Source organism: Orycteropus afer, unplaced genomic scaffold (assembly GCF_000298275.1).
Source record: "Orycteropus afer afer isolate SDZICR_OR568_19922 unplaced genomic scaffold, OryAfe1.0 scaffold00166, whole genome shotgun sequence".
NCBI lineage: Eukaryota > Metazoa > Chordata > Mammalia > Tubulidentata > Orycteropodidae > Orycteropus > Orycteropus afer.
This window is the reverse complement of record NW_006921753.1, coordinates 2003579-2027679: the sequence shown is the minus strand read 5'-3', so window position 1 is coordinate 2027679 and position 24101 is coordinate 2003579. Positions and strand designations below refer to the sequence as shown.

Sequence of the window (24101 nt, the reverse complement as noted above, 5' to 3'; positions counted from 1 at the left end):
ACACACATACATATACATGCATACATATACATATGTATATATATGTTATTTCATAACATGGTCACAGAGTATAAAATAGTTACATGGTTTAAAACTTATAAATAGCTATCCTTTTAGCTACAGAACTCATTCATTTTTAGCATAACTGCTTTCTAATAATAATTGGAAGGCAGTTATGCTAAATAATAACTTTTTGATCATAAAATTTAAATTGCTAACATCAAATGATTACCATAAGTCAGGCACCATTTTTTTTTCCAATTCACAATAAATTTATTTTACATAAAAGAAAAAGCTTGTCATTAATAAAAAAAAAAAAATCAGTAGAAAACAGTTCTTCTGCTTTAAGTTGGGGTTCAAAAGTAGAAGCTGTTTTATAGTGAGATCTCAGTAGAAAGAGAATTTTGTAAGAAAACAGTCTTGTCATGAAGCTCTAACATAAGTTTCATAATGAAATATTTACCATGCAACTTTACTAGCAGAAAGGCTGGTTTCTGTGGCTGGTATTTTCTTTTCAGTCTCTTAAGACATTAACATTTGTTGTTGTTATGTATAGAAGATACTTAAATTTACTTTATTTAGAGTTAATTGTCTATATATATGGTATCATGATTGGTATTCTTTGTCCATGTGCACAGTATGAGCCCAAAGTTTCCTGGGAGAATTATGAGTGAAATAATACATGTGTGAGATTTTAGCATAATGCCTGACTTACAGCAAATATTCGACAAGTTAACAATTCATTTTTTTACTGTCCTCATGATAAGGAAATTTAAGCTTAAATTTTCATTTTTCCAAAGTCATACATGTAGTAAGGAGCTCTGGTTGTATAATGCCTAAGGCATTTGACTGCTAGCCAGAAGGTTCTGGTAGTCTAGTGCCTAAGGCACTTGACTGCTACTCAGAAGGCTGGCGGTTCAAACCCACCAGCCACTCCTCGGAAGGAAGATGGGGCAATCTACTTCCGTAGTGATACTGCAGAAACCCAAGGAGGGGTCGCTATAAGTCGGTCCGACTCCACGGCACATAACAACAACACCGCCTGGGAAATCCAAAGAGGGGTCGCTATGAGTCAGATCTGACTCTATGGCAGTGAGTTTTGAGTTTATACATCTAATAAGTGGAAGATAAGGTTTAGAACACCACAATTTGCTTTCTTAACCACTGTGCTTTTGTCTATAGCTGGATGAGCATTTCCCATTGAAGCTAATCATCACCCATTGAACTAAATCCGGGCACCTACACATATCCGATAAATGATTACCTTTAGCTCTATCTGTAGATGAGCCACTAGGTCTGCCTCATTTGCCATTTTGAACTCATCTGACTCGTTTCTAATTCTTTTCTGTTAGGAAAAGATAGCAAATAGAATTGTTCAGAATAATGTCTTGTTTAAATATTTTAATTATAGATCTTATTCTCATTTTTAAAACTTAAGTATTACAGTTACCATATTTTTACACAAATAATGCACGTGTTTTTGCCTACCACACAACCATCTGTGCATTATTTTCATATACATGTTATATGAATATATATATATGTATTTTACACATTAATGGCCTCCATTTCTTTTCTTTCTTTTTTTTTTTTTCATCCAATGGATTTGATGTTAAGTTTTTTTTTTTTTTTTTTTAGGGTTTTGGTGAAGATTTACAGAGTAAATTCACTTTTCATACAGCAGTTCACATATACTTTTTTTGGTGCCTATTGACACAGAGGTTTGGGTTTCAGTAGCAGACCCTAACTAGTCCACCCTTGAGTTTCTAAAGCAGCCCCTCTCCTGGCAGGATTCTATCCCTGCTCTGCCAACTGCTTTCTCCAATACAGGAAGAAATCATTTTTTCTGCCTTGGAAATAGCCCTTGCCAGCATGGCTAGTCCCAACTAGGAAGTGCATGGGTCTGTGCACCCCACTCAAGAGAGGTCACTCAGGCAGGCAAGGCCAGAGCACCATAGCTGCATAAGTTCTGCCCCGCTGTCCTTGGGCAATTTGAGTCTCCTGCCTGCATGTGGGATGGGGTTGAGAGTCATAGGCATTGAGGATATGCATGTATCTTCCTCAGACACAATGGGTCCAATGGCCAGCCAGTGGCCCTACAGAGCTGAGGCAGTGTATGCCCACACGTGCATCATCCTGCCACCTGGCTTCATATGTGGGTGGCACTGCAGGATCTGGGTACATGTGGGGAATGTCCCCACCCACTATGAGACTAGCCCATGGTTGGGCTGTGGCAGCCCCACACATAGTTCTCCACCTGAGCCTCTGCCCATCTCTAGCACAACATACCTGGGTGTAGATTGGCTACAAAGAACTCCACCATTCTCAGGCCTGGGTGTGAACTTCCCCAGAGCAAATGCACAGTTTCAGTTGTTTGCTTTCTCATTACTGAGGTACTAACAAACTCTACGCATGACATATTGACCATGGCTTATACTTTTTATTATACAAATATAATCAAAAGTAACATTTTCAGACTACTGAATGAGAATGAATGAAGTCAAAATTCACCTCTGGATATGTCACTTGTGTATGCATGAGTGTGCAATGCCAGAATGTTTTTACATAACTTTGTTATTTCTGCCCATATATGTGTGTGTGTGTTATTTATGTGGGTACACTTTTGCAAAAAATACAGTACATCTGAAGTCTTCTGGGTTACTACCCCTGATCTTTGTTCCTGCTCTAATGGTAACCACATTTATCAGTTTGATGTGTATCCTTCCAGATAATAATTTTTCTAAGTATTCACATTGGTTTGTGTCAATATATGATGTGTGTGTATGTGTGTAAAAATATTTTCATTTTCTTTACTGTAAAAGGAATAAAACCAAAATACCAAACCCATTGTCATCAAGTAAATTTTGACTCACAGGGATCCTATATGACAGAGTAGAACTGCTCCATAGGGTTTCAAAGCCTGTAAATCTTTATGAAAGCAGACTATCACATCTTTCTCCCACAGAGCTACTGGTGGGTTTGAACCTTTTGGTTAGCAGCCAAGTGCTTAGCCATTGTGCCACCAGGGCTCCTTATAAAAGGTACAATGTTGTATATGTTTTTATATAGTTCTGTAACTTATTTTTAACCCAATAACATACTGAGATTTTACATGTTCTTCATTTCAAAATTTATCTGTGACATGATTAACAAATTTCATAATTTGGACATAGTAATTTATCCATTTCCCTGTTAATAAGCACTTAGCTTTTCCTTTATATTTTGCTTTTCTAAATAACATTTTTCATATGCTTATCTCCTTAGGTACATGTTAGTGTTGCTCAGAGTGGATATTGAGTAGGTATTTCTGGGTCATAGCCTTGGAAACCCAAGGAGGGGTCACTATGAGTCAAATTGATTCAATGGCAGTGAGTTTGGTTTATGTAGGTATGTGTTTAAATATATGTAATAGCCTGCCCTTTGCCCTCCAGCAGCAATATGCTATTATTATTGTGCTATTGTTGTTGTTGTTATGTGCCATCGAGTCAGCCCCAACTTATAGCGACCCCTCCTTGGATTTCTGAGGCAGTATCACTACGGAAGTAGATTGCCCAACCTTCCTTCCGAGGAATGGCTGGTGGGTTTGAACCACCAGCCTTCTGGTTAGCAGTCAAGTGCCTTAGGCACTATGCTATCAGAGCTCCTATTGTTGTGCTATACTTAATATTCTATTTCTTGATTTTTCTTAGCTCAAGAGAATAGATTAGTATATCATTGTTTAATTTTGAACTTCCTTGTTTACTACTGATGGATGAAAACATCTTGTCAACTCTGAGGAATTAGCCACAGCCAAGAAACCAAATGATTTTCCTGCTTGTGTCCTTTGTCCATTTTTTCTATTGTTGTTGCTGTTGTTTGCCATCGAGTCGGCCCCCGACTCATAACGACCCCTCCTTGGGTTTCCAAGGCAGTATCACTATGGAAGTAGGAATGCCCAACCTTTCTATTAGATTGTTCATATTATTATGATTGAATTATAAATTATCTTTTAATGTCCTTTTTCTTTTTCTTTTTTTTTTTCCCCACTGCTGTCGAGTTGAACCTGACTCATAGTCACCCTTCCTTGGGTTTCCAAGGCTGTATCACTAAAGAAGTAGATTGCCCAACCTTCCTTCTGAGGAGTGGCTGGTGGGTTTGAACCAACAGCCCTCTGATTAGCAGTCACATGCCTTAAGTGCTACTCTACCAGAGCTCCCTTTAAATCCTACATACTAATTTTTTATATATGTTGCAATATCTTCTCCCTTCTCTTAATTTGTCTCAACTTTATATTGTTGGCTTTTGTCATATAAAAGTTTAAAAATTTGATGTACTCAAATTTATCAGTATTTTCTTTGCTTTTCTCTTTTTTTGTGTGACTGAAGATGACTTCACCTGCCAATTTCTTAAACTTTATCACCTATATTTTCTTTGAATAGTTTTATAACTTTGTTTTTACATTCAATTATTTAATGCAACTGGATTGTGTGTGTGTGTGTGAATAGTTTGGGGTAGGAATTTAACCTTTACCTCAGAAAATTAAATAGCTAATAATCCCCACTCTATTTATTAAGTATTCTATCCTCTCCTCACAAATTTGAAATCCGACCTTTATTATATACTAAATTTCCATATTCACATAGGTTCATTAGGCAAAAAGGTTTTACAAAAAGTTGCAACTCTCTGAAAACATGTATTTCTTAAGCGCCAGAATGCTTTAAACTGTAACCTACAAGGACTTAGAGTATCATATTCCCCCTGAGCTGAAACACAATCTTCAAAATTGAAGGCTAAGGAAACTCCATCATTTCACCTTGCACTATTTTATTATATTCATAAGAATACTTATTTTATCTTTTCCAAACATGTATCAAATTCAGTACCTTAACAGTAGAGTATTAGCCAAGCCTCACCAAAGAGATCACACATAATGGCAACATACATACACAAACAAGAAAACCAGAACCTCCTATCTGCTCACTTGATTATATTCTCACTTACTGTGTGTTCCCAACTCTAATCTAGCCTTATCTCACTCTTAGACCTCACTGTTTTCCCTTCTTGTTTGGTCTATTCCAAATAACTGGAAAACCCCTAATGGGAAGAAGGAAATAAAGCTAAAAAGAAAAAGACAAAAGGGATAGGTAAGAAAATCCACTTCACTGAGGGGTGAACTGAATGAGGAGACATTCTGCCTTGAGTTTCTTGATATAGAAGGAATCCATGTGAATTGAAAGATTCTTTAACTTCAATCATTGTCATATTTGCTTTCAACCATAGGTTTCAATATTTATGTAGCAAATTATTTGACCAAGAAAGCTATGTAAATGTTGATGAAATTATGTGAGTCAAACAAATATTTCTTAAGTGATCAGACTTAGCATCAAGGTCATTTTTTTCTTTTTTAACTTTTTATTCCATTGTTCTTATCAAGAGTAAAAGAAGTGAGCCATTTTCACTCTAATTCTCCATAATTCATGTATCATATGCCTTACACCTTTTCTTCACATCTGCTAGTCAGATGCTCTCTCAGTTATATTCGTCTAGATATACTTCCTTTTTTTACAAGTGTATAATAAAGTCGAGAAAAAAGAAATCACTTCCTTGCTATCCTGCTCTTCAGGTCTTGAGATATCTGCCCTTGGAGTCTTGAGGATAATTGAAATTAGAGAGCTGTTCTTTCCAGTATAAAGTTCCCCAGAATCTCATGTCAACAGAAAAGTGGCTTACCTCCTCAGCTTTTGAGCTAGTTGCAGCTGGCTGCTTGCCAAGTTCTCCATACTTTCCTGGTTCAGCTTCAAATCACCCTCCAGTTTGCACTTTTCCCTTTCACAGCTGTTCTCTCTTTTCTTTCCTGTTCAAGGAGACTCTCAAGCTGACAAAAGGAGACACTGTCTAGACAAGTACACAGGTGAAGTTTATACTTCATAGTGGTAGAGGTAGCATTAACCACTACCTCTGGGAAAAGAAAAAAAATACAAGCACAAATTTTGTAAATGATTCCTAGTTACATAGACATTTGAAAATATCACATGCATCAATAAGTTAACAAAAGCATCTACAATCACAGTGATAGAAGAAAACTTTAAAGATTATGGACTATGAGTCTTGTCTTAGGGAGGAACAAATAATAAATGGCCAATGAACTCTTCCAGTAATGGGAAACTCACTTCTTCACATGGCAGCTCATTTCACGGGTGGGTAAGTCCATTTATTCATCAATGCTTCTTCATATGAAGCCAAAACATCCTCTGTGAATTTTACCCACAAGTCCAAGGTCTGGTCTCTGAAGCAACACCAAGCAAATCTGTATCCATGTGACCATCATAAATATTTAGCAACTTCCCTGGGTTTCACCCAGGACAAACATGTCTGAAACACATCAAATCATTGTTCCTTTCAAACATGTCCCACATGGCATGATTTCCACACCACCTTCACCATCTTTGTAACCTCTTCCAGTCCCTAACACCAAGTCATAGTCTGAGCCCCACCAAAATGGTCTGAACATTATAGTTCTATTTAGAGTAGTAGTTTAGCAGAAGGCTAGATAACAGTTACAATATAGCTTTTGATCCATTACTTTCCAACAATGAAAGATATTTTCGGTAAGTAGCAAAAGACAAGAAACTCAAATGAAAAAATTTCTGGATGCTATACGTAAAAAGCTGAAAGTCAGTGAATTGCAGGAGAGAGTGAGTGTTCGTGTATATGTATGTGTGCAAATGGGTATAAACACCCATAAGTCCTCATACTAAGGCTTTGGGATGCACTATCAGTGGAAATAGGAAAGGAAGTTAGACAACTAACAGGTAATAGAGAAAACTGATAGAGAAGCAGTAAGAGAAAGCAAATAATAATAATAATAAAACCTAACCACCCCTTTCAGCAAGTTTATAGAGGCTAAGCTTTACGGAAAAATAGGAGAATGTATGCATACACCATGTCAGTTGTGAAGAGAAAAAAGAAGTACCAGTAAACTAACCCATTGAGAATTGTCTGAAACATCTATCTCACAGGATTTTTGAAGGCAGACCACAGGCACCATATTCAGCATCTTACAAGTATTTTCCAATAGTATGGGTAGGACACAACTTGCGACTTATATTCCTTCCATTATAAATAAATTTCAACACATCACTGGAGACAAAATAGGACCTGTAAACTAATCCTCAATACTATTGTCAAATAGAGTATCAACATATCTGTGGAACAAAATACCAGGTTATTTGGGAGCTATAGGATTCAGGAAGCATATACCTATCTTGTACCTCAGCGTCCTAAGAAAGTTAAAGAAGGGTTCTAGCTGATAGACTGTGCAATAATGCAAACTGCCTATACAGACCTCCTTGTACTTTTCAATAAAGGCAATCAGTGGCACAAGGGTCACTATTTAATCTTCTGCCAAAATTACGGTTTCATTTTGTAGCATGCTTGTTTATCAGAGATTTCATACTAACTCCTTAGCTATTTTCAATCCATATATAGACACATAAGTTAAAACCCTCACCTAGAAGAATCAAAAAACTAAAGTCATTAACTGGAATTAAACTAACACCATCAAGGTCAAATTCCAAATCAATGATAGAGCTGAGGATTCAGAAACATCCCAAATAACCTTTTAGTAAACAGTAGCACGCTTCTTCTCCTCCAAAAAAAGGAATGAGAGAGGAAAAAAAAAAAAAAAAGGATATTGAAAGCCGCAATGAAACCATTTCACCCTTTCTATTAGATTTCAGATGCAATATTGGAGGAAATGAAAACGTTTCATTTGGGAGATTAAGTGGTGTGCCATAACTTGGAACTTGCAATTTGAATTGGGATAACACAGTTCATCAGACCCTTTATTTTATGTTGGTCTGATTCCCCCACACTGTTGCAGGCCACAGAATTAATTAATTTAAAAAGTCTGGTACCAAAGGTTGATTTAAGAGTGGAATTCAGGCAACTAGGCCTTCCAAACATTATAGAAAAAGTACTCTGTAGCACGCTTCTCCTTCTCTCACTTCGCCAATATTGTTTCCAGGTCATTGATTTCTTTCTTCAAATCAGAGCATTCATCTTCCAGTTTCCACCCCCTGGCAGTCAGCTCAGAATTTATCTCCTCTTCTTCCTCCACCGGCTCAGACAGCTCCTTGCTCTGGCCTCCAGCTGGATCTTGGATTTAATCATCTATGTGCTTTGCTCTTCAGTATTTGCCAGGGTCTCTTGCTCCTGCCATGATGAGGAGAAAATTGTTGCCAACAGCTGGAAGTAATTTATCAGCTAGGCGAGAATGCTGCTTAACACATAGCAAAAAGATAATTGTCTGCCCTCTGCCCAGCACTTTCACCTACCTTTCCCAAGCAGCTGAAATAATATTCCCAGCTCTCTGATCCTATTGTTGAGAAGAGGAGGAGTTGCTTGTGTTTGGAAGTGCTTTTGATCTTTCAGGCCCATTCAGTAGATTAGATTACCTCTTCTAAAGCACTTAATAGAATCCTGGTGGCCTAAGGGGGCCAGTATGCCTCCAAATATCAGTGGTGTGCTGCTTAAATCACAGGTTCGGAAAGCATCCATAAGGGCACAGAGTATGAGGTTAATACCTGCTCAAAATATGATCTTTTGTGAAAACGGTGTTCCCTCAGACAATAGAATATTTATAACATTATTTAAGTGCCCTGAATACACTCATTTTATACACACACTCATTTTATACGCACGCACAGAGAGACCAATCCAAAACTCACTCATAGGAATCATGATTTCAATGCATAGACCCTTTAGAACAGAGTAGAACTGCCCCTGTAGGGTTTCCAAGGCTGTAAATCTTTACAGAAGCAGACTGCTTCATTGTCTCCTACAGAGCGGCTAATGGGTTCAAACCTCTGACTTTTAGTTTAGCAGCTGAATTCATTAACCACTGTACTACCAGAGCTCCTAAGAGAGGGAGAGAGAGAGAGAGAGAGAGTCCACTAAACTGTATGTATTGTTGTTGTTGTTGTTCATAGGCTGAATTTAGAATTCCTAAGGTTACTTGCAAGTCACTAACTAGATTTCACTATGATTTTTGACTAAAACTTTTCCTCAATGATTCTGCCAGCAGTAAACTCTGCAAGTTATACACACCGAGTATGAATACAATCTCCTTTTATCTAACTCAAATGTACTTCCTCCAGCTCTCGCCGAATGGCCATTGTTTTTGTGTTATATGTCAAGGTAAAAATGAAGAGGCTGATTACTTTTTGCTGTAAAAACCGATCATAACTTTGAACCCCACCAGTTTGGTTTCTGTTAGAAGGTAAAAAAAAAAAAAAGCCTCTTCTTTGTGAACAGTTCTTTATTGCTGCAGATCTGTTTGCACCAACCTTCACATACTTCTTCATTTCTCATCTCTACACCTCATGCACTCTCTACAATATGCCAGTTTAGATAATTTGTTAACGATCCACTTGCCTCACTTACATTGCCTCAGTTAATTAGATCAAAAGCAGAAAAAGGCAAAAATCAGGGCTCTTGGCCTCTGGCTAACTCCTGGCAGGAGAATGGCTGCCTGCCTGCCCAACAAATGAACCATGTTGGAGGAGGGCAGAGGGAATGGAACCATAAATGCCAAACTTCACTGAGGACTCCAAAGAAAGGCGCTAAATTTAAAAAAACAAAAACAACAACAAAAAAAAGTCAAGACAATGAGGAAGCAACTATGCAAATCAGAGGAGCTTTGAATGTATGGGGAATAATAGGAACACGTGATATCCAGGTTGACAAGCAGAACAATTATATCCCGCCTGCCATTCAGCATATTTATGAGACTTGTCACCATCACCACATGAAGAGAACCCTCCAAACAACCATCACTGATCCCTTCATTAAACATGACAGCAGGATTTGAGGGCCAACTGAGCAGTGGTATGGAACTTTAAGAGTGGGAAGATCCTTTCCACAATTGTACTTATGCTTTCACAAGTACAATGTTAATTTGAATAGATATTTTGAGTAAATAAATGATTTTAAGGAAATCCTTGTTTCTTTGATTCCTATTGGTTTTAGCTCTGTTCTTTAGAAATAAGTTATGATAAAATATCTCAGAGCTCTGTAACTATTTAATTTAACTATTTAATGGGCTTGTCCTAGAATTTGCTTTCTGGTGCATCCTGTGCTTCCCAAACTGGTCTTTTATCATGTATCCCAAGTTTTTACCTACCACTCCCTGCAGGAGTTGAACCCACTCAGTAGCACTGGCTACTCTCCAACAATAAATGCGAAGAATGAGGAGAAGGCCAGGTTTCATGCAAAGCTGCCTTTCCCCTAAACCAGATAAATACAATATTATAAACTATGGTTCTTATATTATCGAGCTTAAAGGTAGTTTCCAGTGGGGCCCAGGAATTGGTATTTTTAACAAGCTTCCAGGTGAGACTCCTAGGAAGGAGGGTTGGGCAATCCTACTTCTGTAGTGATACTGCCTCGGAAACCCAAGGAGGGGTCGCTATGAGTCGGGGCCGACTCGACGGCAAACAACAACAACAACAGGTGAGAATGATATACACTAAAGTTCTAGTGCTCTCACTGCTTTGTTAAATATGCATTAAAAATGTGGGTTTGGGGTAGATACAAGGGTAGACTGACTGAAAGATTAGGTATGTGTAGATAAAAGGGAATATACCCATGACCATATATAAATTTGGCAGATGATATTTCTACATTTTTTTATGTGCTGTGAGAATGTCCATATAAATAGAACTAACAGGGGCAAAGTTATGATAACTTCTTAATCATAAACAACCACCCTGAGGGAGCAAGTTGTTTGACCTGTGAGCTTGAGACCATGGTGGCAGGGGACATCAAGCTCAATTGCCATAGCATACTACACAGAAACATCATTCTACATCCTATTTTGGTGACTAGTGACTGGGATCTTAAAAGATTGCAAGTGGCCATCTAGATGCAATAATTTGTCACTCCTTGTCCAAAGCAAAGAAGAATGAAGAAAACCAAAGACACATAGAAACAATTAGTCCAAAGGCCTAATGGACCATGTGAACCTCAGCCTACATGACCCTGAAACCAGAAGAACTTCATGGTGCCTAGCTTCCACTGTCAACCACTCAGAAAGGTATCAGTTTAGGAAATCCTGGATAGAGTGGGAGAAAAATATAGAGCAAAACTCAAAATCATAAAGAAGACAGGCTCACTGGTCTCATATAGATCAGTGAAGCCCCAGAAACTATGTCCCTAGTCACCTTTTGGGGCTATAACTGAATTCCCATGCCTTCTGGCCAAACAATAGACAGGTGCATAAGTTGAAAATTTACACTAGGTACACTCCTTAGAACAATCAACCATGGGGGATCAGAAAGGCAGCATTTGCACAGGGAGATAGGTCAGAGGGAAGAAATGCATAGGAAAGAAGGATACAGGGAAAAGGTAACCACAGGGAGGAACTGGGAAGAGACCTATTATATAATGGGGACTGAAATCAATGTTGTGAAACAAAATGTGTATGAATTATTGTATGGAAAATGAATTTGCTCTGTAAACTTTCAACCAAATCACAATTTAAAAAAATTGTGGGTATGCGTGTAAATTCTTATATGGAATATGGCCTATAGGAATACTGGAAGAGAGCAAGACCCCAAAATAAAAGAATGATTTGAGTTGGTCTAAAATTACTATTTTTTTTCTGTTTTCAGTAAGCTTAAAAAGCAGGAAAAAATTGTCTTTAAATATGACTGATTGGAACAAAGCATTTTTCAACTCAGCATTGTGTAAAGTGGGGTGAAGATTATAATTAAGGTGAAGAAGATTTGATCCCTGCCATTTGCAATGTTTGGGGATAACAGTAGTCCAGGTGGAGAGGAGAAATATGAAAGGGAGTGATTAATGGCATGTTGTTATTATATTGAAAAGGCAGATTTAAACCACAGGAAAAAGGGTTATGATTTTATTTATTTATTTTTAGATATTACAGGGACTGAAGGTTGTTCATCAGGGAAGGAACATGAAATATTATTATTATTATTTCTAATAACTCCTCTCCATCTTCACCGGTTGAGTGGGTTTATTTTTCCCAGTTGTTTAACCTGCTCCCTTTCTCCACCTTCACTGGATCTAATATTTTATCTTCTCCTTAGTTGGTCATAACCCTGGTATTGTTATTTGCATCTGCTTTACCTAGTTACTAAGGCGCTCTGGTGGTGTGGTGCCTAAGGCGTTTGACTGCTAACCAGAAAGTTGCTAACCAGAAACCAGCTACTTCACAGAAGGAAAACTGGGCAAACTACTTCTGTAAAGATTTACCATTTTGGAAACCCAAAAGTTTCCAAAGGGTCACTATGAGTTTGTTTTTTTTCAGTTACCTAGTTACTCAGAATCTCAGTCGGTAGAAGAACTGAAAGTGCGGACTATCTGTATGACACCATCTTCCTTCACCAATTTTTTTTTTTAAAGACTGTCTGATAGAATTACCTATACAGATTCTTTGGCTTCATATATTGTGTGTCGGTAAGTCAGTTCTGACTCCTAAGGACCCCACATGACAGAGTAGAACTGCCTGATAAGGTTTCTTGACCTATAAATCCTCATAGGAGCAGATTTCCAAGTCTTTTCTTCTGCAGAGAAACTGGTTGGTTCACACCTTGACCTTTCAGTTAGTAGCCAACCATTTAACCATGTGCTACCAAGGCTCCTTTGGGCTTATACAAGGCCTGTTTAATTAAAATATATGAGAGCAGGTTTAGACATGTTTATTTTTATTTTTTTAATACTTTCCAAAGAGTCTCCTGCAGAGCCATGGTTGAGAGCCACTGTTTTAACCCTTTCGATATTGAACTATTTTATGCTTTGAATTTTTGTTGCAACTATGCGTTTTCGTTAATGGAAGGCATTTTGAACAGAAAAAAAAATGTTTTGAGGTAATACAGATTTTGATACAGTTAGTGTGATGCATACTTCCAAGGAGTGTCTTGTGCTGAGGTTGGTAGAATGAAACCTATTTCTTTGGACTGATGCAGTCATACTGGCTCCTACCAGATGCAAGCACTCACTAAAAGTGGGATAGGATTTTACCACTAGAACTCAGAGTCAGAAAATGTAGATGGGCACTGTATGTCCCACAGGTCACAAAGGGATTAAATAACTCAATCGTTGTTGTTGTTGTTGTTATGTGCCGTCGAGTCGGCCCCGACTCATAGCAACCCCTTCTTGGGTTTCCGAGGCAGTATCACTACGGAAGTAGGATTGCCCAACCTTCCTTCCGAGGAGTGGCTGGTGGATTTGAACCGCCAGCCGTTAGTAATGACAGTTTGGACTGGGGAAGGGGAAGTGGAGAGACCAAAATCAGAAAGGTCACCTAGAAGCAAACTGCAATAATCTTGAAGATGTCAGTAAAGCTTTCCTTGGAATCCAGTGAAATCCTGTCTAGCAACTGCCTAATGGCTCAGGGAAAACCTATAGACTTAATATTAGAAACTGAGAGTTTCCTTGCCCCATGACAGATGGTATGCTTTTATATTGTAAAATCCATCTAATAGTTTGTCCCTTTTTAAATGAGACCCTGCAAATGAAATCACTTGAATGTGAAGCAAGTTATCTCTCTAGGTGTTTACATTGTCTGTGATTGATGAAATTCTATGATATTTGAAAAACACATGCCTCTATTATTATTTTTTTTTTGAAATCAACACTGTCTGCAAAGCAAGAGAATTTAAATAAAAACTTGATTTAAAGAATAAATGGTGGGGCCACTCACAGCTTGTCACTGAAGAAGCAGAATATTCTTTTCCCAGATGAGGGACACTTGCTTTGCTTTCAGTCCTTCCTCTGAGATTCTGATTTCTCCAAAGCTTCCCACAGTTGCACACACTCTTCTTTCAGTCAGACTGTCTCCTTTCTCACTCTGGCAGACTTAACAAGAGGCTTGATCTTGAAGAAGAGCCTCATCCAGCCCAGTTCTTCACAGCTAAGAAAGCTCTTATGTTCTACTGGATCAAAAGAAGTGACTCTCTAAATCAAGAGAGAAAAAAGAAAACCAAGTTAACCCTAACTATAAGAGTTATTTCCAAATTGAGATCCTTAATAAGCATGTCTTTTTAGGAGTTATAATAAATCCTCATTAGTCTTCAAAGCACTTCTACATCTAGGCTCTCATTTGATTCTGGCAAAAACCCAGCGAAAGACTTCTGGGGCTAGTGATACTGTGGACTGGATATCCTGAAAATATGAGAGGTGAGTCTCAAAAAGAGTAAGATATTTAAAGGGAGACAAAAACCTGAGCAATAAGTAAATGTGTTTATACCTTGACCATCTTCATGGAAGGAGGGTGCAGTGAATTGCTTGATGTGGCCCTTCTAGCCATTGCCCTCCATTCTGTGGTGTTTTGTAAATCCCATTATCTATGCCTGTTTGGGCTGGTGTGATACTTAAGTTCAGGTATCAACTTAGCTGGGCAGCTGTAGTAGTCATTCCCTATAATGACTGGCAGTTGGGATTTAGACCTTGGCAGTTATAACTGATAGACTGGGCTGGATCACTGCTGGTGGAAGTCAAGTTCCTGAGGGACCCTATAATGACTGGCAGTTGAAATTCAGACCTTGGCGGTTATAACTGATAGATGGGGCTGGAGCATTGCTGGTGGATCTCCTGGGAAGATTCGCTCCTCCTCTTGCTCCGGTTTCTGCTTCTTGGATCATCCTCATCTCACCCCTAGATTTGGGACAATAGCTGCCGTCTGATCTACTGATTGGGGTTCATCAAACCCCAAGAGTTGGGAGGATTCTCCAGACCTACTCACAGACCCGGGACTCGCCAGCCTGCCAGCCTCCACCACTCCTACGTGAAACAAACCCTTGGGTGTTTGTGAGTCCTGTGAGGCGTTACAGTGAAATTCAGAACCTTAAGACTGGGGAAATTACTGGGAGGAGGAGGAGGAGGGATTAATGTCTGAAATGATGGAGTGGTATGGTAGTTGGGACATTTGGGACATTCTTGACCTCCGCCTCATGGGGACTAGCCTCGTGCTGATCTTTCTAAGAGAAATTGTTCAAGCAGAGGGAGTCAGTCTTGATATTGTAGGGAATATATATATATAAAATAAGGATCCCTGGTGGTACAGTAGCTAAAGAGCTTGGTTACTAACTGAAAGGTTGGCAGTTCAAGCCAACAAGCTACTCTGGGTGAAAAATATATAGCAATCTGCTTCTATAATAATTACAGCCTTAGATATCTATCAGTATGAATTGGAATTGACTCAATAGCAACAGTTTTGGTTTTGATGTTTTTTTTTTTTTTTTAATATATATTCACGTGGATAAAGAAACAAGGCTAAGTTTTTAAAAATGAAAAGGTGGATAAAAAAATTAATCTATTGGCACAGAGAGATGTCAAAAAGAAGTACATTTATTTTAGTCTTGGCTCAGTGTGATTAAAAAATTATCCTGTAGTAATATTTTGTATTATGAACAACACAGGTGAAATATTTGAGGTGTAAATTATGCTATCTGACTGGTGCAGAAAATAAATAAGGCAAAAATTAGCAGAATGTTTTTCCTACACGTTATCTTTGGGCCTTTTGGGGAAAGCAAATGCAGAATTGCACTGAAGAAAACAACCTAAAATAAAGCATTAGATTTTCTTTTAGATAAAGACCCACTGAAGATAAGTTTATAATCCAAAATTATAGAACATACATAGAAAAAAAAATCAGCTATCTGTGAGGGTGAGCACAAACAACAAAAAGCTTTGTTAAATCCCCAACAATTTCAGGTAATTGAACACTCTGATGGAGATGATAAAGTAAGTTTGTTAAAAATCAATAAAGGCATAAAAAAAGAAGAACTAGAAAAAGAAAAAGAAAGAAATGAGCCACTTCAAGCAAAGATAGATTGGAAAAGACACCAAATTAAAAGTCTAGAAATGAAAAATAGAGTCATTAAAACAAACACTCAGTGGAAGATTTAGGCAGTATTTAGATACACTGAAGGAAAGCTAGTGAAATGAAAAATGGAACTGTGGAAGTTATTCAGAACTAAGAAAAAAATAAACCCAAAGCAAGTGGGAGGAATGAATAAAAATAAGATCAGTAATTAATGAACCAGAAAAAAAAAAAAGAAATTTTAAAAACTAGTTTATTTTTTTTAGCTTTTTATTGTGATTTGAATGAAAGTTTACAGAGCAAATTAATTTTCCATTCAACTGTTCATACATGTTTTGTTTCATGACGTTGAATGCAGTCCCCACAATGTAATAGCACTCTTCTCATTTTATCCCTGTGGTTGACATTTCTATTTATCCTTCTTTCCTGTCCATTACTGCTTTCAGAGCTTTATTCCTGGACAAATGCTGCCCTTTTGATCTCATATGGTTGATTATTCTAAAGAGTATGTACCGCCCTGGTGTTATTGCTCACCTTATAAGTCTGTCTACTATTTGGCTGTAAGTTGAACCATGGGAGTTCAGTTCCAGGCTTGAAGAGTGGCTAAGGGCCACAGTCTCAAGGGTTCCACCAGTTTGTATCAGACCAGTAAGCCTTGTCTTTCTTATGATTTTGAGTTTTGTTTCATATTTTTCTCCCATTTCTTACAGGACCTTGTTCTGTGACCCCTTTTAGAGTGATCGGCAGTGGTAGTTGGGCACCATTAGTTCTTCTGGTCTTAGGATCATGGAGGCTGAGTTTCACATGGTCTACTAGTCCCTTAGGTACTCTGGTGGCATAGTGCCTAAGGGATTTGACTGCTAATCAGAAGGCTGGCAGTTCAAACCCACCAGTCACTCCTCAGAAGGAAGATTGGGCAATCTACTTCTGTAGTGAGACTGCCTCAGAAACCCAAGGAGGTGACACTATGAGTTGGATCCCACTAGGCAGCAGTGGGTTTGGTTAGGTTTGGTTTACTAGTCCCTTGGACTATTTCTGTGCATCTCTGATTTTCTTCACTCTTCTTTGCTCCAGACTGGGAGAGACAATTTGTTACACTTTAAATAACCACTTAAAAGCTTTTAAGACCCCAGTTGCTACTCATCAAAGTAATGTGTAGGACATTGTCTTTGTGGACTATGTTATGCCCCTGTGACTATGGTCCAGAGCTCCTGGCTCAGCAACTCATTCTCTCAAGGTGTTTGGTTACGCCTAATACATTTTCATAATTTTGCCCCCAAAAAATTGGTGTATTAAATGATCAAGAAAAAGGAAATAATGAACAAATAATCAATATTTGGAATGATTATATTATAGGAATGTAACTATATAACTATATGGTAGAGGTTTAAAAATCATAATCTAGTAAATTGGAAAATTTTAAAGAAATGTAAAATTTCTTTTTTAGGAAAAAAAAATTACCTAAACTAAGTCAAGAAGAAATTTAAAAACCTCAATATTACTATAACAATTATATAAATTGAATCAAATATTTAAAATTTACCATAAAACAGTCACTAGGCTCAGATGGTTTTATAGATAAATTCTACCAAATGATCAAGGAACAGATGTTGTTTTTGTTATGTGCCATAGAATCGTCTCCAACTCATAGCAACCCTTCCTTGGGTTTCCAAGGCAGTATCACTATGGAAGTAGATTGCCCAACCTTCCTTTTGAGAAGTGGCTGGTAGGTTTGAATCACCAACCTTCTGGTTAGCAGTCAAGTGTCTTAGGCACTATGCCACCAGAGCCCCTAAGGGACAGATAGTCTCAATAAATTATTTTGTATTTTAAAGAAGGGAAACATTCTCCAACTTTTTTACTAGGCTAGGGTAACGCTGATTCCAAATTAGATAACACAGTAGGAGAAAGAAAAATTACCAGCCAATCTTATTCATGAACATTAATTAAAAAGTTCTCATGATAATATTACAACCGAACTCATGAATGTATGAAAAAGATATTTCATGTTCACAGTGAATGCATCATTAAAAAAAAAATGTTAATTTAATTCAACAAAAAAAGCAAAACTCACTGCCATCAAGTTGATTCTGATTTATAGCAACCCCATCTGGTTTCCAAGGCTGGAAAGCTTTATGGAAGCAGACTGCCTCATCTGTCTTTTGCAGAGCAGCTGGTGGGTTCAAACCACCGGTCTTTTGGTTAGCAGCCAAACGCATTAACAACTACACCACAAGAGCTCCTTTGTATATATAGCCTATAACCTGCTAATTCATACCCTAGAGAAGTGACATTCAAAGTATGGACCTTGGACTAGACACTGTTCCACAAAGCAATATCAACGCATGGATTAGTAACACTGTATAGGGAGATATTCACAAAAATATTCACTGCAGAACTGTTTATTATAGCAAGGTATTGAAAATGACTTAAATTTACATGAGCTGGGGAATCAATAAATAAGTGTGGTATACTCTTACAATAGAAGCTCTGGTAGCATAGTGCCTAAGGCATTTGACTGCTAACAAGAAGACTAGCGGTTCAAACCCACCAGCCACTTCTCAGAAAGAAGATTGCACAATCTACTTCCATAGAGATATTGCCTCAGAAACCCAAGGAGGGGTCACCCTGAGTTGGCTCTGACCCCACGGCAGTGAGTTTGGTTTGGTTTTACAATAGACCACACAGCAGTTAAAATCGATTATCTAGCACAAGATTTACCAACATGATACATTTTATTAATATTTAGATAAATTTCAAGATAGTATATATAGAATATTCATGTGAAGATTAAAAACATTTAAAACCATTTTATTTATTTAAGGACATCTGCATATCTAGTAAAGATATGAAAACATACATAGGAATGATAATCCAAGTTCAGGACCAAGGGAGGGAAGGGTAGGACTTGGATCAAAGGAGAAATACACAAGGGGTTTACAGTATCTGTTAACTTATTTAGGCTTTTAAATAAAGTGTTGTGAACAATAGAAAAATGTTATTTATATATCTTCATGGTGACTCTATGAATGCTCATTATAATATTTTCTGTATGTTTGAAATATTTCATAATAAATGTTTTTCAATATCATTCTATGATTTAGAAAGGATGGATGGCAAAAGCCTCCTTTTTTGGGGGATAAAGATAGTGAACTATGAAGTAATTAAGGCTTATTAAAATCCACAAAACTAGTTCTAGGATCCATGTCTCCTGATCCCCAAAATCCACACCATATTGAGGACATATGACAAGTCATACAAGGCCCCAGTGGGATGTCTTTCTGGTATCTTTGACATTACCATATAATAATCTTTCTCTTCTTTTGGGAAACAGATAAAATTTAAACATTGTCAATTGAGTAAGTTATATTATAATAAGACTTATGGCCCTCTTTTCAGGTGATAAACTCTGTTTTAAATAGAGTAAATATAACAACTGCAGAATCCCTTGCTCTAAGTCCCTTTGTCTGCAGATGTTAGCCTTACTTTTCATAATTCTTTTAAAGAATAGATAGAACCTGCACCTTAACATCCAAAATTGGGTAATAAATGTCTCTAGTGAGTCTGCCTCAAATGAGGTAGGAGAGTTATGATTACATGTCATCAAGTGTCATGATTTCTGCCCCAAGGGAAGTAATGTAACAGAAAGAATACCCCCATCCCTGGTAACCTACAAAGTATGTTTCTTCATGTATGTAAAGCTTTTCTTGATGTTTTACAAAAGTGATCTCATACAACATTTGTCCTTCTGTGATTGAATAATTTCACTCAGTATACTGTCCTCTAGGTCCATGCATATTATAAGGTGTTTTGTAGATTTATCACTATTCTTTCATGTTGTTTAATATTCCATTGTGTGTATGTACCATCATTTGTTTATCCATTCATCTTTTGATGGGCACTTAGATTATTTCCATGTTTTTCAATTGTGAACACTACTGATGAACATGGGTGTGTATATATCTGTCTGTATCATGGCTCTTGTTTCTCGGATGTATAATTAGCAGTGGGATTGCTGGATCACATGGAATTTCCATTTCCAACTTTTTAAGGAAGTGCCATACCATTTTCCACAATGGTTGCACCATTTTACAGTCTCACAGGCAGCGTATGAGGGTTCCAGTCTCTTCACACCCTTGCCAGCATTTGTTGTTTTGTTTTTTGAACTTTGCTATTAATTCTGGGATGAGATGATCTCATTGTTGTTTGGTTTGCATCACTCTAAGGACTAATGATCACAAGCATTTTTTCATTTGTTTGTTGGATGCCTAAATGTCTTCTTTGGTGAAGTGTCTGTTCATGTCCTCTGCCCATTTATTTATTGTTTGTCTTTTTGCTGTTGAGGTGTTGAATATTCTATAAATTTTAGAAATTAGTCCTTTGTCCAATAGGTCACTGCCAAAATTTTTTCCCAGTCTGTAGGTTCTGTTTTTATTCCTCTAGTCAAGTCTTTTGATGTACATAAATGTTTAATTTTTAGGAGGTCCCAGCCGTCTAGTTTTCTTCCTCTGTTTGTACATTTTTAGTTATGTTTGATAGTGTATTTATGCCATCTATTAGGGCCCCTAAATGTGCCCCTATTTTTCCTTTGATGATCTTTATTGTTTTAGGTTTTTCATGTAGGTCTTGATATATCTAGAGTTAGTTTTTGTATATGATGAGTGACATGGATCCTATTTCATCTTCCTGCAAATGGATATCATTTTGCTAGCACCATTTGTGATAGAGACTGTATCTTCCTCATTTAATGAGTTTCAACCCTTTGGTTAGACCAGCTGTCCATAGGTGGATGGATCTACTTCTGGGTTTTCAATTTTGTTCCATAGGTCTATGTGTCTGTCATTGTACTAATAGTAAGGCTGTTTTAACTACTGTGACTGTATAGTACGTTTTGAGATCAAGAAGCGTGAGCCCTATTTAGTTCTTCATTAATAGTGCTTTGCTTATCCAGCTTCTCTTTTCTTTCCATATAAAGTTGATGATAATTTTTTCATTTCTTTAAAGAATGATGATGGAATATGGTTTAGGATTTTATTATATGTATAAATTACTTTGGATAGTGTTGACATTTTCACACTTTTAAATCTTCCTATCCACAAGAATGGTGCATGCAACCTTGCTGAATCCTTCTATTAGTTCCAGTAGTTTTCTTGTTGAGTCTCTGGGATTTCCCATATATCACTCAAAAAACTCACTACCTTCGAGTTGATTCCACCTCATAGGGACTCCTTCTTGGGTTTCCAAAGCAGTATCTTTATGGAAATAGATTACCCAGTCTTCCTTCTGAGGAGTGGCTGGTGAGTTTTAACTGCAAACCTTCTGGTTAGCAGTCAAATGCCTTAGGCACTACACCACCAGAGCTCGCTTTTTATATATTTTTTCATATATAGGATCATATAATCTGCAAATAGAGTTCTGCATCTTTTCTGTCAATTTTGATGCTTTTTTGTTGTATTAAGATTGATTTCCCTTTCTCACCTTATTGCTCTGTCTAGGACTTCCAACACGACATTAAATAGGAGTGGTGGTAAAGGACATCCTTGTCTGATTTCTGTTTGTAAGAGGAATGTTTTCAGTCTCCATTGAGACTTATGTTGGCTGTTGCTTTGTGTATATGCTCTTAATTATGTTGAGGAATTTCCCTTCTATTCCTGTTTTGCTGAGTATTTTCTCAATCAGAAATGGGTGTTGGATTTTGTCAAATGCTTTTTTCCCATTGTTTGATATGATCGTGTGGTTCTTTTCTTTTGTTTTATATATGTGGTGGATTATATTGATCATTTCTCTAAAGTTGAACTATCCCTGCATACTTGGCATGAGTCTGACTTGGTCATAATGTATTATTTTTTTAATTTGTTTTTGGAGTCTGTTGGTTAAGATCTCATTGAGAATTTTTATGTCTATGTTCATGAGAGATATTGGTCTATAACTTCCTTTTGTTGTGATGTTACTGCCTTTGTGTTTTGCTGTCATGGTTATGCTTGCTTCATGGAATGAGTTTGGGAGTATTCCATTCCTTTCTGTGTTCTGGAACAGTTTCAGTAGAATTGTGTCAACTCTTCTCTGGTAGACTCCTCCAGTGAAGCCGTTTGGGCCAGGACTTTTTGTTGTTGTTGTTGTTGTGAGGTTTTTTTTTTTTTTTTTTTTGACCTCTTAAATTTCTTCTTTTGTGATGGGTCTGTTCAAATTTTCTACCTCAGATTGTGTTAGTTTGGTCAAGTAATATGTTTCTAGAAATTTATCCATTCTAGGTTTTCAAATTTATTAGTGTATAGTTCTTCTGGGAAGAGTCACTGGCTTCCAAATGCTGGGGGTAGAGGGAAGAAATAAGGGGTGGTTAAGAGCAAATATAAGGGGTGGGGATAAAAACAGGAGAAAAAAGAGGAGATAACTAAGAAGAAAGAAAAAAGAACAAAAAGCAGCACAGTGTTGGTGCAAGTGCTAGCTGTCGAACATGGCTACAGCGGGAACACGTTGCTTGTTCTGTGGGAGCATGCACAGCCGAATGCAGAGAGGCAAGAGAGGGCACTGTTGGATTCAGAATTGGCAGGGGGCTTCTCACCTGCTCTGAGAGATCAAAACTTAAAAAAAAAAAAAAAAAAGAGGTCAGAGGAAGTGGAAGAAAAAAAAAGAAAAAGACAAGTTAGGGAAGAGCAAAAAAAAAAGAAATAAGAGAAAAACATTTGCACAGTAATGGCACAAGCATTAAACAAGCATTAGCCACCAGAGGAGCTCTCTCTGCTGACCACACCTGAAGGTGGCAACAGGTGGAGCACCCACTCCACAAGTTAAAAAAATAAATGAGAGAGAAGCAACAGTAAGGATAAAAAGAAGAGAAAAAAAGAAAAATGGGAGAGAAAAGAATTAGGAAGAAAGATAAAGAAAAAGGAATAGCAGAACACCACCAAAAGTAGGGGGAAAGTTTGACTGGCTACCAGTTTGAAGTGTTGGGGGTTGCACTTCTGGTCACAGGGAGGCTGTGTGAGGTAAATGGGGAGATCTCACCTCTCTGGTCACTGTTCACCAATTTGGTTCTTACCCTGATTGCAACACTGCCTGCAATAATTCAAAATGGCTGCACTATGCCAGGCAGTTGACAATTCACTACTCTATGTGCTTCCTTGTGTGCTATTTTGGTTCAGTCTTCCTCTAATCAGTATTTGATCTACTTCTTTATCATTTCTTTGAAGCTCTGGATTCCAGGATTGTCTTCGGTATCTGTTTCACTTGGTTGTTGTAGAGGGTCTGGACAGTCCATCTGCCTAGTCTGCCATCTTGGATTCTCCTTCCATTCTTGTTCTTCTTCTTCTCCTTCTTTTTTAACAATGCTTTAAAAATGTAAAGTTATTCTTATATTGTATTTTTAAGATGGCTCATGGGCCATATTAAAAAAAAAAAAAGCTATAAGAAGTAATTGGCTCTCAGGGATAATTTGCACTTTTGTCCTAGATGTCAAAGAATGCACATGAATATTTCTGCAAGAAAAATTAATAATGCTGAAGATCAGGTGAGTGAGGCACTGTTTGGTTACCTAATGCTGCTCTGACAAGAATATACCACAAATGGGATGGCTTGAACGAACAGGAGTTTATTCTCTTACAGTTTGGGAGGCTAGAATAGGCCAAGTTCAAATTGCCAGGCTCTAGGGGATGTGTGATAGCCTGTCAGTCTTGGGCTTCAGCTCTGCCTCTTGCACCCTGCCCACTGAAGCTAGAGGCATCTTTTCACTCAGGCAGCTACTGGCTGCTGAGGCTAAAAAGCCCAAGGTCGACAAATAAAATGGCATCATCTCAATGTTACCAAACCACATGGCAGGCCATCAATTCAAGTCCATTGGAAGTCCCAAGGTCAGCAGAGCATGGCAGGCTGCTGAACAATGAATGACACAGCTACATGCAGGGTTCAAGTGTGCTGTAACCTGGAGACCAGTCCCAAAGCTGTTTCTTATATATGGGAATCAGACCACATACCCAAAGCAGCTACTCAGCTGCTCCAATAGGTTCCACCATGGTGTTAATTACTAATCTTGCCATGGGGAATAACTACATTCAGCTGCCTAGCCATTCGACTAGGCCCAGCCAACTTGACACACAAACGTAACCACGACAGGCACTTAAAGCACACATTTTACTCACTTTTAGTATTGCACAAGTCAGCACTTACACAACCCTGAGAGTAAGTGCCTCCTTCAATTTTGTGACTTAGGCACCTCACTTGCTTCATGCTAGCCACCAGCCACTCCTCAGAAGGAAGGTTGGGCAATCCTACTTCC

At 37.8% G+C, this 24101-nt stretch overlaps 1 protein-coding gene across 1 annotated transcript in view; it reads right to left on the bottom strand.

The window, feature by feature from the left end:
- MYH15 (myosin heavy chain 15) overlaps positions 1–24101 on the bottom strand; it is a 214061-nt gene that overhangs the window by 85620 nt on the left and 104340 nt on the right. Inside the window, 11 exon segments of the mRNA XM_042781754.1 lie at positions 1218–1239; positions 1310–1345; positions 5710–5818; positions 5821–5937; positions 7490–7569; positions 7959–8118; positions 8121–8193; positions 13709–13773; positions 13776–13904; positions 13907–13962; positions 17291–17295. Of these exon segments, the coding sequence (XP_042637688.1) occupies positions 1218–1239; positions 1310–1345; positions 5710–5818; positions 5821–5937; positions 7490–7569; positions 7959–8118; positions 8121–8193; positions 13709–13773; positions 13776–13904; positions 13907–13962; positions 17291–17295 (852 nt within the window).